Raw genomic sequence first — 16,191 nt, 5'->3', positions numbered from 1 at the left:
CAAGTAAAAAATAATAACATGTATATCGTCCGGACTTTTTCAAAAATCGGTGAGGGAGGTCATTATTATTTGTTATTATATTATTTTTTTACCATCCATTTCTGTGTAAAATTGCAATGGCAAAGTGTTTATCAACACCACATAAGATCAGGGAGGCCCCCTACTAATATTTTTGTTAATTCCCCAAAGCCCTACCCTTAGCTTGAACAGAGTGTTTGCAATGTGTTTAAAAATGATAACCAAGATCTGGGAAAAATAAAAAAAATATTTGAAAATCGCCCAAAATCGGTGAGGGTGGGGACAATATACATGTTATTTATTTTGCTTGGCCTTACATGTATTTGTATAATGGTAGGTCACAGACCTTTTTTTGTCACTTTAAAACCAAAGTTCATTCTGAACATAGTTCTGGAGAGACAAAGAGGGCATACATGTGTATGATAGCATGAATCACTTGCTTAGGATACCACAATCAATTAAAAAAGGACTGGGCATAATTAAAGGAAGTGTACAGAATCATAACATTATGAGACATAATATTGTGATTGCCGTACACTTCATTTAATTTTTGCATTGGAATTCTTCTAAATTGCCTAGGAAATGCCTGCCACACTTCTATAGATACCATTTTTCACCCTGATGAAGTAGTGATGTCAGTGCGCATTTCATTGGGCGCAGCTTCAAATCACTAGCGTTCGCTCAAAGAGCTGACATATGCACATGTTTTAAGATGCCGCATAGATGCACGTGCGAAACATCTGCCTTAACATGTTGATATCACTGCCATATCAGGGCAAAAAATGGTATATAGCCCCTACAACTGTATGATATATGTACAACAGTTACTGTCAAGTCGAAATTTATTTTAAAATGCACATGTAGCTAGTCTGATCTTAAAAGTGAAAACCAAGTGAGCTACCAGTCCAAGATAATATGTGACCCGGCAGCACAAATGAGCCGTAAATTCCCTAAATTGTATTCTGAGTTACGGTGTAAAATGTGTACGACTTATTTTGATAGTCAAAAACTAATCAATAATCCTATTGTTGAAGTGGATAATAAGCGTCTACCTTAGATGGCTATAGAACTTTTAATAGCTCTGGTCTTTGTTTGATTTTGCTAAATCCTGTTCAAGTGGTGGGTTACCAGGCATTGTATTTTGTACTGGTATGCATAACCAACAATTAACAATGAGAGAACTTTCTTAAACCTCGTTGACTTGGGGATGATTTGAAATGACCGCCAATTATATGACTGTTTGATATTTATTGCCAGCAATGTGGAAAAAGTGACACATGTAAAAACGTAAAAAGCTATAATTTTGTTGAAGGAGCAAAGTTTATCAAACCATAACCCCGCTTCTGGATATCGTTTGAAATCAAATGATATACCATTTTTAAGTTTATGATGTTTATTTTTAAACACGAAATAAAACAAAATTGACCGGGGAGGAATTTACGGCTCATTCGCCGTGGGACGGTCACATATAAAACCCTAGCTGCCAACTGTGGGCAGTCTCGTTTTGAGGGACACCCGTCAGTCTGAAACACTGTCAATCCAAGCCCCCATCAGTCTGAACTCTAACCCTAACAGGGGTTCGGATTGACGGTGTTTCGGCCTGACGTGGAGACCCCGGCAACACAGTGTAGAATGTATCATATATTTTTTTATCTTTCCACAGAGCACACAAGGTGCCATGTGCATTTATTTATCAAATGTATCATATTTGCACTCGGCACTTAAAGTACACAAAAAAAAAAAAAAATCATGCATCCTATAGTCCATTGGCACAACTCGCTACAGATACACTGCCTTTGATCACGCATGTATCAAACGTGGACGTGGCCGTTAGCTTTTTTTAAAGTGACGACTTTTACACATTGATAAATAGTGCAGGCTCCTTCATACTACTTGTAGTGGACCCTCTTTTCAAACTACCGTATTTGTTCAATATCAACACCCAAAATGTATGACTGACCTAGATATTTTTACGGAATATGTAAGATGTGATTTAAACAACTCCTCCCACTTTCCCCCTCCCCACCCACCCTATCAAAACAAGATATCTAAAAATTTCACTTTCCTGGCCAAAGAATGCCCAAATTTGGGCAAATTTTCGCATTTTGGCAATGCACTGAAATTCATAATTTGCACTTGTTCCCCCAAATACGGCAATGATCCCCTTCGTATATCTCTGGTTACTTACTTGGACTACGTATCCAGAGCACAACCTGAAGTTCTCTGGTTGAGGAGCGCCATCAATCAGCACAGTACCTTTGAGACCATTTGGGTCCTTACGAGCTGCAAGTACATCTAATAGTCTGTTGGAAATAAAACAGGAACAATAAAAATTAATATCAATTATAATTGTACTTTCGAAATCATGCAAAGAGTAGATATTTAGGAAAAATTGAGGGCATCGCTATGGAGCAAATCACACATTTTATGGCTTTGATATCATGCATATATTGAAACAAAGAGAATCATATAGGTCTATACCCCGGGGGGATCACTCACATAAATGGTCTGTACATACGCGTGACCAAAAAAACAAGTAAAAGGGGTGTTTTTTGTAGGCAAGGCAAGTTACGCGCGTGATGCATTTAGGGTCTAAAAAACAGTGATTTTCAAGAATAAGGGTAGTTTTCTGAAACTGGACAACTTGTTTAGGGTACCTTTTCAAATTTTTGGTAAATTATGAGTCCAAAAAGGGTACATTTGTTGCATTTTCACCAGCCAAAAACTCATTAGGGGTAAATTCTACACTAAATTACCTTATTAAGGGGCTAAATTTGCTGGTAGGGTAAAACTCGTTTGGGGGGTGTTTTAAAAAAATTTGGCCCCCCACGGGTACACTGTCCTATTTTCGGGCCCCCCCCCCCCCGGGGTCTATACTCAATCACTCCATAGAATCCCATAGATGATTAAATTTGTTAAAAACTTAAAAGAGTATTTTGTGATCCTAGCATCCTCTTTTTATGACATTTTTCAGTAGATATCCACGAAAAAAGCTTATTCCCCAAATTTCAGTTGATACCAATTTTGCGTTAGCGAGTTATGCACGAGTATGTGTATTACACTACTCCATCGACAATGTGTTGTAATTTCGTTCTGGTATACCAGAACAAAATTCAAATTTGACGATATCTTTGCTAAATGCATTAATTCTGCAAGAAATTTTTTGTACATAAACATTATATAGCCAGAGGTTTCCAGTGGTATAAAAATCTCAACTTTTTTTTGAGGAAAGTGGATGGATGAGGCTGTGGATCACGAAATGCCCTTTTAAGATGAAAAAGATATATTTATTGCTACTTCCAAGCGTCCCAACGATTCTCACACATGACTGTATTAGGGAAAATTTGGATGTTACACAACCAAACTCAGGCCCGTACGCAGGATTTTTTTTGGGGGGGTGCTGATTTTGAAAAAGTGGACTTTTTTCCCAAGGGGGGAGGCGATTTTGTGAAAAGTGGACTTTCTTCCCCAAATTTGGACTTTTTTGACCAAAAATGCGTAAAAAACCTGATTTTTTGGCTCGCTGCGCTCGCAAATTCTCAAAATTTGAGACTTTTTGTATACTTTTGCTAATTTGGGAGGTGCGGTCGCACCCCCCGCACCCCCCCTGCGTACGGGCCTGACCAAACTATATGAGTGGAAAGTTTAATTCCAAAATATCAAAAAATGGAAGCCCAATTCCCCAAGGAAGATTATAGTATCGCAATACTAGTTGAATGAACACCTGTATGAGGTCAAGATGGGGTCAACATGTAGCAAGGGTGAAGGAAATGAGTGGTGAAGGGTAACTAGTACTTTACATTTCTTGAGCTCTTCAATTATTTAATGTTTAGGTTTTTGTCCCCGCCTGCATCAACCAAAAAACTCCTCATGCACTTGTCAATTCTCTAGACAAGAACCAAATTCATTTTATATCACCTTTAAAATCAAATTCAATTCAATTGACAACTTCGACAAGACTCTCGTGTGGTGTGGTTCATCTTCTATGTGCAATCATATTGAGTTATTTGAGTACATGGTATGTGACTACGAAAAAAGATTGTCATGGATTGTAAAATGTAAATTGACAGCGGCCCAGGGACAGCGTTTCGTATGCAGTAAGCATATGCACTGCCAGCACGTTCTGGTTGATCGGCCTGGGTGGGGTGAAAAAGCATAAAAAACCTGATTTTTCTACTTGCTACGCTCACAACTGGGATTTTTTGAGACTTTTCTATATTTTTGCAAATGGGGGGGTGTACGGACCTGGAGTAAATACCAACAGATTTGGAATTGTCTGCAACATGAAATATTCATACATGTATCATAGGAATCAAAGCTATCAATTTCTATGCATTATTTAGGTCTTTACATTTGTAGGCTGACAAATGATCAAGATTTTAAAGAAACAGAAAGAATTGACATTCCATGACTAAGACCCCCTTTGCTTGATTGCACCATAGATCATGCATGATTGATGATATATGCCTATAACAAAAGATCCACAGATCATGCATGGGGATATAGTATGCCTAGATAGTACCGAAAGATTTCATGTATGCCTATACAGATTGTCACAAAAAAGTGATACAATTTTAGAAAATGCATGAAAGTACAAAATAGTTTTATGCATGGTACAAAAAGGAGACACAACCTTCTCTTCCACATGTACAGAATGCAATTTCGAATGGGATGGGATTACCTGAATGGGTGACTCCGTTTGAAATCTACACCCCCTGTGTGGGAGATTATGCTGGAATAGGCCCTTCTGTCCTTGTCATTGCCCTAGAAAATGTCTTTGAAGCAGATTACACAAAGAACCCAAGTATACCAAGTGTAACTTCTGACTACAACTTATGAATAAACTGGGCTTAACTATATTAAACAAAGCTTTAGCCTGGGGCTTATTTATGCATTACGCACACCTACCACAATCAGCATAATGATACAAAATGTTTGCATTATTTTGTTTTGTAGAAGTGAGCCAGAAAAGGTACGGACACAAAAACTGTCAAGTACATTATTGAAATGTACCTGAGCCATAAAAGTCTGCATACTGTTTGATATCATAATTCAAATGAACCGATTTTGAACCATCATTAGTTCCATCTTTGGTTACTAGGTCTAGTCTGTATGCCTTCTTCGAGGCAGTAATTTAGACATTGATTTTTATCGTATCTCTAAATGTAATGATGAAAACTTAAAAGAATACGTTTTCAGAAAGGAAATAACGCAAGGAATCCAAATAACAGATTCCTGCAAAAGACTAGTCTTTCAATAAAATATTAATTTTAAGTGAAAAACATTGATTTTTTTAAACGTACCTGGAAAATAACCTATTAAATTGTGGAAGTAATACTTCCATGATATAAAAGACCAAGATTCAAGGTCCATAGTAATAGTATTAGTATACAGCCCTTTTGTAATTTATAGATTGTTGTAATGAGGGTCATTTAACGGTCAGTGTGTCAAGTTTTGAGTGAACAATTGAATACCTGAGTGGAAGAAGGGCCCAACTCCATCAAAACTGTTTTTGAGATATTAAGAATAAACTTAATATTCAGTTTAATAGACAGAATGTTTTCATCTTCAGGGGACCTTTAATACATGAACATACAGTATTACATACATTCGAAATCATATATGATGTTTCCATGGCAACGGTACAGGTTTTAATAGGAACTGGAGTTGGGCTCTTCTTCCACTAATATACTCCAAGTGCAAGTACAAATGTGACCCCTCGGCACAACTGAGCCCTGAAGTCGCCAATCATCATTTTTGAGATATTCAACCAAAATATTCTGCTTGAAATTAGCTTTAAAATGATGTATATCATGTCTATAGTACTTGACATTTAAGAAGTGAAAAATCAACAGTCAATAAATCCTTTGTTTCCTATTGTTTATTGTTAAGTTCGATGGAGCATATCTCAATAGTGGCACTGGCGACATCCGGGCTCAGTTGTGCCGAGGGGTCACAAATATGTTATAAATAGCTCCAGAAATTTGGAAATTATCCATTAACTGCACAAGTAGAAGCATGTAATATGTTAGCATGAAAGTTTATTGTAGCGAAAAGCAGATTTCATGGATGAACAAAATTCCTGTTTATTTGTGGAAGAGGGCACAACTCCATGGAGTTGGGCCTTTCTTCCATGAAAACCATGATTAAGAGTACGTGGAAGACTATATAGAGAGTGGATTGTGGCTCATCTTTCACACACAAGGAAGAGCAGTCTGCTGGCAATAAAATGCTGGGTTTAACTCATTTTTGTAAAAAAATTGGAGTTGGGCCCTTCTTCCACTCAGGTATTCAATTAGATAATGAACCACTGCAGAATTACAACAGGAAACCACAGTAGGAGTATAAGGTAAACAAAACAAAACATCAAGTAGGATATAGGGATGATGCATACATCGGAAAATATATACCAAACCAGGGAAGTGAGATCCTTCCCTGACCAAACACAGTATGCAGTGATCAATATTACAGGGGTGTGATTCAAAACCTGTGAAATATCTTGAAAGTAGTAGAAAATCTTGAAACACAGCATTGGGCTAAAATACCCCCATAATGGGGTTGATCCTTCATGTAATTATTTCGTGTAAGCTATTACATGAAGGAATAACCACTACATGTAACTCCTGCCCACATTTGTCCTTTTAATAGTTACATAATATTTGGTTACCCAATCTTCTTGGTTTGCTGCCAACATTGCTACTTACACAACATTGTGGTGCGATCATGCAAAATCAGTCTGAAGTCGGGTATATTCAATTTTCAGTTTTCTACATGTATGATTGTGTAAAGCATTTGCAAAGCTACATTTTGCAGAAAACCATATAGAAAATAAACATTTAGTTCCAAAGGTATGAACATTTGAAGAGTTTCCAAAACAAAAGACAGCAAAAGAAATTATAAATTTCCATTTTTGTTTGGCTGTACCTGTAAATCAATATTTCCGACTTCTGACTGATTTTGCTTGATCACATCACATTTATATATCTTGTGTAATCAATTATAATTTAATTTATCACAAATATCAATTAATTCAATAATAATTGAATTAATTGCAATTGCTAATATTATGTGGAATTTGATATCATTAATTAGAGCTTTATAAGTGCCATCCGTTATCATAAAACTGTGACATGTTACATTTAATTTATGTAGTGCAATTTGTTACAATTAAATATCACCAATGGTGCTGTAGCTCAATTGTTTCTGGATATAGACATATGTCCAGGCCCGTACACAGGATTTTTTTGGGGGGGGGTGCTGCTTTTGAAAAAATGGACCTTTTTTCCAAGGGGGGGCAATTTTGTAAAAAGTGGACTTTTCCTCATAAAATAAACGCTCCCAAAATGTCATATTTTGGGACATTTTGTATGCTTTTGCACATTTGGGGAGGGGGTGCGACTGCACCCACCTGTGTACGGGCCTGGACATGTCATTCGAACTACATGTAATTTTGTTATTGGCATCATGATCATTTTAAAATACTGTAAACAGTAACAGAAGCTCTACTACATAAATAATATAGAAGGGATCACCCTGAGGGGAGGGGAAAAGTAGTCAAGAAGGCTGTATTTACATCAGGACCCAGTGGCAGACCAGTCAGAACTCTTGCCCCCCCTGTTGCCCCCAGAAAAAAACAAAAATTACGAAAATTTCCACTTTTTTGCGGTAATTTTGTGCAAATTTTGTTGATTTTGCCCTCCCCCTGAAATTCACTTTGCCCCTAATGCCCCCGAAAAAAAAATTCCTGGCGCCGCCACTGCAGGACCCCCCAGGTCAGTATACATGGGTGGAGAGGGGGGATTCAACAAGGTCATCTACATCACAGGGCCCAAATCAGGGCCACAGACACAATCATTATGTCATGTATCATGTATTTTTGAAAAAATATTTGTATTACGATCAAGTGTTTCAAATGAATCAAACTAAATCAAAATATATGTACTTACGAAGTTTTTCCGCTCCCTGTAGGCCCCAGTATGGCATTCATTCCTGGTCCGAAGACACCACTGTGAACAGAGCATAAGAATTTGATTATTTTTACCATGTGATAAAATGTTATTGTACAAAATGGGTAAAAATAATAGCACACATAGTTACTTTATCTGCGAAGTAATATAATCGATTAACTGAATTTCTTGGATTTTGTAGGTTTCAAATCTGTGCCAATACAGTTGGTTAGCAACAAAGTACAATCAGTATCAGAACAGACTTAACTTGTCAGTGATGTTTTTTTAAGGAGGGACGAATAAGTCTGAACTTTAAAACAAGTCTCTTGAAAGGGGGACGTTCAAGTTGGAACCTCAAAACAAGCATCTTGAAAGGGAGGACGTTCACATCGGAACCCAAACAGGCAAAACTATGGAGTTAAAACTCCATAATCCCTTGATTGATGCATGTTTTGGAGTTCCTATTAGAACACCCGCCCTCTTTCCGTGATGCATGCTTTGAGGTTCTGACTTGAACATCAGCCTTTCGGAATAGTTGTTTTCGATTCCAACTTGAATGTCCCCGATTCAGGATGCTTGTTTTGGGGTTCAGATTCATTTATCCCCCTTTCAAGATGCCTGTTTTGCGGTTCAGACTTATTCGTCCCTCCTTTCAGGATGCTTGACTAAATTTGGGTTCTAACTTGAACATCCAGCCTAATTCGGGAGGCTTGTTTTGGGGTTCTGAGTTCTGATCTTCAACGTCCCCCTTCGGTGATTGCAACTTGACGAGGTGCAGGAGGGGGTGACAGCTGTGGCAGTACTATGACTATAGTGTAAATGGAGAAGGTAATGCAATATTTAACTTACTTGATATCTTTGAGGATAACTTTCTTAGCCTTCACTCCATCAATCTTTGTATTCACAGAATAATTGATATCATGAAATGACACCGTGGATCCAGTTTCCATGCTTTTTGAAAAATCCACCACGTGTGAATCGTTGGAATAGATGATTCCACCGTTGCCTGTACCGTAACCATGTTGATTAGGGGTAATCAGCTTATCCTGAAAGGAAATACACGTGCTTAAAATTAGTTTGGCAACAATTTGTATTTATGAGAGAAAAAGAAACTTTTTATTTCGAAGTCTGTGATAAAAATTTTTGAATTTGGATATTGTCTTCTTTTACTGGATTCCAATTGTGTATATAGATGATATAGATGTAGTGCAGCAGAAACAATGAAACATTTTAAAAAGGTCTCTGTAAAACATTTTCCATACAGTATTCGAGCTGTATCACACCATTTTACGTATAACATTTGAGTTGTATCGCGACTGTTTATTATATAAACATAAGTAAGTGCAAGCAGTATTGGAGCCTTGCTAAAAGCATATTAGCATATTTTTGGGAGCTTCAAGCTGCTACATTACATAGCCATTCCTTTACAAATGTAGCCAGCTGAGGGGAGGGGTGTAACACACTCGGGAGTTGACAAAAGTTGCATTTTTCTGGAACAATTTGACCACTTTTTCATATTAGAATTACTCAGTTCGTAATAAAGGTGGCCCCCACACAAAGGTGTGTAAATAACAGAGGTTTGCACAAAAAAGTGCAATATGCAAATAAGCTCATTAATATTCATAAATATGCAAATAACATGACACAGCACATCAGGCCACCATATCCAATCCACATACCAAGTTTGATATAATATTGGATGGCTGAGCATGATACCATAACATATCGGATGAGTCGTAAGAAAATCGGACGAGCCAACGGCGAGTTCGATATTTGTATGACGAATCCGATATGTTTTGATATCATGCGAAATAAGCCATCCAATATTATCATTATTAGGCTTTCTTAACGCGGCTGTGTACTCTAGACGTGGTTTCTTTCGCAAAATTGAGTTTTTTTGATAAGTTTGTACTTTGTTATGTTTTTATAAATACAAGGAATGAAAATCCAGATTTGTAAACTCCAACTGCAATATTTTAAGGATTTTATTTCACTATTCCACTCGTATTTGAAATTGAAAAGGAAAGAAAATCTTTGTTGTACCAGCAGGGTACACGCAGCATAATCAGCAAGATCGCGTTATGTATCGCGCAATTTGTTAACGCACAAACACGCTACGCACACGCTAACGCTTATCTACATGCGCGGCGCATCTTATGGAAGCACCACGGAAGCACTGATTTCACAAAACCTAGCGGTCAAATGGCTCCGTTTTAGCTGATAAAATGTGTGTTTTTTCAAGTTCTTTCCCCCGATTTAAATATCAAGTTATGAATGGATTTCGCTCAAACTTCTCAAGGGGCTGTGGATTTACACGATGTTCACGTTATATAAGGTAGAAAAACGAAAACTGCCGCATTCTCCTGTAAGATTCGATGAAAGTGCATAATGTGACCACTTTAAACTTCAACGGCCATTATTTCAATGTTCATTTTCTCGGTAAAATGACGATTTAGGTACACGATAACTCAATAAATACAACATCTATAGGTAAGCAAATATGATCATCGTAAAAAGCATGATCGATTCAAGACACGGTTTTCTCATTTTTTATATTTTGGTCTATTTATGATTTTAGGCATCATTTTGTGCAAATAGGCGTTTGTGAATTTTAAAAAGTTCAATTTGATGCCTTATATGGTCAATATCTCAAAAAGTAAGGCCAATATCAAAAAATAAAAAAAACGTTTTTGGAATGGAGCCTCAAGATTGAGCTAAAAACAAAATAAAATATTTTGGAAAGAGTGTTTTTTGTTATGATGTACCTAACAAATATTGCCAAAAACTCACTTTTTTGTGATTTTCTTCATAATTGTTGTTTTTACCCCAAATCTGTATTTATATTAAGATTTATTGATGTCTTGCCTTCATAAAATGTATACTTTTATATATCTTATGCGAATAATTACAAAGTTATTGCACTTTTACTACATGCATATCTGAGAGTACACAGCCACCTTAACTCCTAATAACCCTGAAAACATAATAATGATGTTGATCGGTTATTGTGTCGGAGCTGCACAGTGGACAATGAATTTGCTTTTGCCCGGACAGCCAAATAAAGAAAAACCAAACAACCATTTGGATGATAACATAAGCCCCACACCAAAAACCAATTTTTAGGGGCATAAGTCCACTTTTTTGTATGTATTGTTAGGAAAGGATTAGGAAAAGGGTTAACTTTTTGGAAATTCTGCACTGCAAAAATCCTGGCTACAGGTATGAATGTAGCTACAGAGCCTTCTTTTTAAAATATCAGTTTCTCTTGCATTTGATCATCTTCTACTCTTCCCTAGAAAAATCATTATAATACCAAATCTACACACCATGGAATTCACCATATCGTCCAAGCTCACATTGGGCGCCCCATTCTTTTTTTTAAAGGAATTTTTATTAAAATATCAGATTAAGCTGGGTTGTTAATGTAATTTTTTACATTGGCATTTGATTTAGGATACTCCATTCAATCATAATACTAGCAAAACAATAGCAAAACAATTAAACAAGCTTTGTTATGTTTTTGTTTGTCAAATCCGATAAATATTTACTCACTGACTTGAGCTTTCGCCATCCAGGCTGATGGCTTGATCACAAACTTTATCAAGCCATCAGCCTGGATGGCTAAAGCTCAAGTCAGTGAGTAAATATTTATCGGATTTGACAAACAAAAACCTAACTAATATTATCTACAATCCTACCATTACCAATGCATCTGTTTACGGAAATTAAACAAGCCTTCTTTATCTCCATACCAGTTCAAAAGGAGGACTCAGTATTTGTTATTGCCAAAATTTTGCATCACTTATTCATTTCCAAAGGTTCTTTATAACTTTTAAACTTGAAATATTTATCTACCCAGTCCCATGTCCAAGTAGGACTTTTCTCTTTTGAGGAGACCTGGAGCTATGAATTGGCCACCAGGGGGGGTACTCAAGTTTGGTTTTGGTAGGGACGTGCCGCTGAGATTTTGAAAGTGGACCCATGGGATAAATATACCAATTTTTCAAGAAATTTGGACCCATTTATATACCAAAAGTCAAAATTTTCGGCCAAATTTAAGGAGGTGACGCGTATGTAGGGCTGTTAAGACCCCCTTTTTCAGCATCGCTGTCACCCAAAGACCCCATATTTTTTTACAAACACATGTTCTGTCACCCGAAGACCCCTTATTTTTTCATTTGATCTGTCACCCAAAGACCCTTACATGTTCAATTTTAACAGCAACTTTCATTTATCACTGAATTTGAAACCATTTAGAACTAGAAATTTGATTTTCGAGGTTTCTGTTGCGCTGTTTCGGCTCTCACCCAAAGATTCCATTTAAAAAAAGGTCATGTTCTCACCCAATGACCTCATATTTTTTACATTATGCTCTCACCGAATGCCAAAAATCATGCTCTCACCCAATGACCACATACTTTTCACATTTTGCTCTCACCGAATGCCCCTGTGCGAAAGTGCCAGCCCTACACCTACATGTATGACAGCGTTCAAGCTTTGACTTACGTTTGGCGGACAAAAGTGTGAAAAAATTATTTAGGGGTGAAAACAATAAACATTCTTGATTGTTTATATGTTTCCAAGGGTAAAATATCATGTAGTTTCAGATTTTGGCACTTAAAACTCCCTATCTTTTATAGATTTTAAGAAAAATTCAATTTTATGTCCGATTTTGGCCGAAAATAGCCGTTTTGGGGTGACAAAAAAATTGACTTGCAGATTTCCTGTGAGTGTATGAACATGAACACTATTAAATAGAGCCTAATTTTCTATACTAATTGTGTAACAAGGGTACAATTGTGATATTAAAAGCATTGAATGGGATCAACATATTTCTTTATTTTCGTAGCAGCAGTAGAAACTTGAGCGTTCGGGTGACAATTGATTTGGAAAAAAGTACGATATTTGCCTCATTTTCTATTTGAAAAGGCCATATCTCCACAATGGTATGAGCTACAGGGATGCTTTAAGTGTCTTTTTGCTCAGTATTTCAATAGCTAAATGGTAATATAATAAATAAGTAAGCTTCATTTACAGAAAAGAAAATAACTTGCAATTTGCTACCCCCACCCTAAGAATTTTGAGGGCGTGAAAAAAATTAATGGATTCTCTAAAAAAATAAGTCCTTCAAAACTGGGAGGTTTAAGGCTAAACAAACACAAACTTGCTCTTGCCAATACCTCCCTCTAGAGCAAGTTTATGTTTATTTAGCCCTAAGTATCCCCATTTTGAAGGACTTATTTTTTTTAGAGCAAATTTTCACTCATATTTGAGGATTTCGCCAGAAATATACCTGTACAGTGCTATGGGGAAAATTTTCAAGTTGATAATTGTGCATTTTTTATGTCAGATTCAGTTTCTACACAAAATTTCACCCTAGAAAATGTTCCTTTAAGGGCAGAGTAATGGGAGAGAACATGGACCTTTTCGAGCATCATTATTTCTGAATTGTATCTCCAAAGTATATAAAACTATACATTTTTGGAAAGGAAATGAGTCAAGGAATCCCATGGTGACGTCAGATTTTTTCAAAAATCTCGAGTTTTTGATAAAATCACAAAAAATTACTTTTTTACCCCAATTTGTTTGTGACAACTTAAAAAAAAATCAGTTAGGAGTAAAAAAAATCAGTTAGCTTTTAATGAAGAAGAGACATGAACTTAGGGAAGATTTTTTAATTTTTATGAAATTCGTCTCTTGTTTTGAAATATTAAAAAAAACATGTGAAAAAAGCAATTTTGTCATTCTATTCAGCTAAAAATTGCACATAATGGTGTATATTTTTGTTTAAAACAAATATTTTGAAAAAATGAGAAAACCTTCCCTAGACTTTGATGTATTCTAAACGATAGTGCAAAAAGTTTACCTTTTGCTTGCATATTTTTCGAGTTATCTTGTCACAAAAATCGTGCAATATTGTCAAAAGTGAACTATGAGAAATCGACGTTTTAGTAAAAATATGTCAAAATTATGCACAAAATGTCCTTATATTTTAAAATGGCAAGACTTTCACGCTTGTAAAAGCTGTACCTGGTGCATGTTCTTAATATGCATCTTTTGCAACAATGAATTTATAATGTCTGCTTTTAGTGCGCCAAAATTCAAAATAATTACAAAATCTAAGTGGCATTTTGACTGCAAATTTGTGTTTTGTTTACACCGCATTTGCCGGCCATGCCGGCGTTTAAAACATACCGAATGCGCCTTGACTGCGTTGGACATACGCGCAGAGTTGCGCCTGGCGTCACGCTGACGCGAATCGCTGCGTAATCACAATATTTTGCATTCGCGTAGTTCTCAGCCACAGTTCGGCACCGATTTGCTAAGGGGAAGTGTGTAGTTTTCGGTGGTAGCCGTGTCATGAAAAAAATAAATCAAGCAAAAATACGTGTAAATATTAACAAGTTGTATTTTATCAGTTTCAAGTGAAAGAATACATCTTAGTGTTGATAAATATCAAGAAATCTCAAATTCGGGCGTGGACGAATGTGTCTTCCATTACTCTGGCCTTAAGTAGGATATCTTTCACTTTATGTTTTCACCATTCTGGCCACAAAAAGTAAGTCAAAGCTTGAATGCTGTCCTATATCCATTTCAAATTAGTTTTTACAAATTTTGGCTAGATTAAGGAAAAATTGGGCTATTTTCCGAAAAAAAAATTGAGAGATTTTGAAAAAAGGACCCATTCATATACCAAAATAGGCTTTGAAAAATGGGTCATTGATATACCTAAAGGCTGAAAATGCTACCCATATTTGCGTGCACGTCCCTATATGGTCATTTATACTGAGTAACCCCGGGTTGGCCACAGCTTTCTTAATTACTCCCTTTAATTGTAATCAGGGAGCTGTTTTTTTATGACTTTACAATATAGTTTCCCAGAAGTTTATTCACAAATTATGACTAAATATCAGTAAAACATACTCGAATCTGTTGAGAGGAATTTTACTCAATTCAAAATATCACTTTTTGTATTCTAGGTCCCCAAAGGCATGCATTATATACTAGTACCTACTGACGCGAGTATAGTCTCACCTTCGAGTAAACTTAAAGTCCCACCCCAAATTTCCGAAAAATTTCAGAAATTAAAAAAAAAAGTTAAAGTTATTTATTTTTTCGGCTTTGTAGTGTCCCAGGACCTAGACCTAAATGCTAGGATCATAAATGGTTAACCTAAAAAAAAAATTTCAAGATGTTTTGTATTTTTAATATGAAAATTGATACTTGGTATTCATGTCATACTCTATTAATGATTTCAAAATGCATTCAAATTCAATGCAATTTGAAATCATTAATAGACTATGACATGAATACAAATTATCAATTTTCATATTAAAAATACAAAACATCTTGAATTTTTTTTTTTTTTTAGGTCAACCATGAATGATCCTAGCATTTAGGTCTAGGTCCAGGGACACTACAAAACCGAAAAAAAGAAAAACTTAATCTGGGGTGTCCTTTATCAGGAATGAATGTAGAACTCATTCACCCACTACTCTCCTTAACAGCTCGGCTAATCTCCTTAAAAAGGTCAGGGGAGCGGTTTGAACAAGCAGCTCTAGGAGAGCTGTTCAAACCGCTCTTGAGGATATTAAAATACCGCTTGAGGGTATTAAAATTCTGCTATTGAGTATTAAAAAATACCCATAAGAGGAGCTGTTGACAGCTCACCTGAAAAATCTAAAACAACGGCATGTTGTAGGATTTCTACAGTAAAAATACAGACCTACATCACACATTATCATGATTATGTACGAAAGTCCCTCTGAAGGTTCACAATCTTTTTTTAGATGTCAACTGAATTGGTCAAACGTTTTCAATACTTCAGGTACACATCACAACCCTCATTTTAAGCATCACTAGAAACATGCTGGTTGTTGGTGAATTGGATTGAGGGTTATCAGGCAATACCAGGGGAAAATATAGATAAACATGAAGAAAGCTGCAAGTACAAATGCATTTCATACTTTTCAAAATAGAAATATGTGTACATCCATATCACAAGGATGCACTTGTCGGCTGCTACATGTGTCTCATTTCACATAATAACTGGGAAATGGGAATAAATACCAGATTCATTTCAAGTGGGGGTCACTTTATATCACCCCCAAGTCACATGACTTATTAATACAGAGGACATTCCATAACCATGTCATTTGGGGATAATTTGAAGTGACCTCCACTTGAGATGAGTCTGATATTTATTCCTAGTTATTATGTGAAATGA

General features: G+C 36.2%; 1 protein-coding gene across 3 annotated transcripts in view; it reads right to left on the bottom strand.

Moving 5' to 3' along the window:
* The window catches only part of LOC140159116 (broad substrate specificity ATP-binding cassette transporter ABCG2-like), a 76,029-nt gene that overhangs the window by 36,869 nt on the left and 22,969 nt on the right, over window positions 1-16,191 (bottom strand). For all 3 annotated transcript variants that reach the window (XM_072182471.1, XM_072182472.1, XM_072182473.1), the window contains 3 exons: window positions 8,814-9,010; window positions 7,965-8,024; window positions 2,207-2,321 (listed from right to left, as the gene is read on the bottom strand). In XM_072182471.1, the coding sequence (XP_072038572.1) occupies window positions 2,207-2,321; window positions 7,965-8,024; window positions 8,814-9,010 (372 nt within the window). The remainder of the gene's footprint in view (window positions 1-2,206; window positions 2,322-7,964; window positions 8,025-8,813; window positions 9,011-16,191) is intronic.

This window comes from Amphiura filiformis, chromosome 8, assembly GCF_039555335.1.
Source record: "Amphiura filiformis chromosome 8, Afil_fr2py, whole genome shotgun sequence".
Classification (NCBI taxonomy): Eukaryota; Metazoa; Echinodermata; class Ophiuroidea; order Amphilepidida; family Amphiuridae; genus Amphiura; species Amphiura filiformis.
The sequence above is the reverse complement of the archived record's forward strand: the minus strand, read 5'-3'. Positions and strand labels throughout refer to the sequence as shown.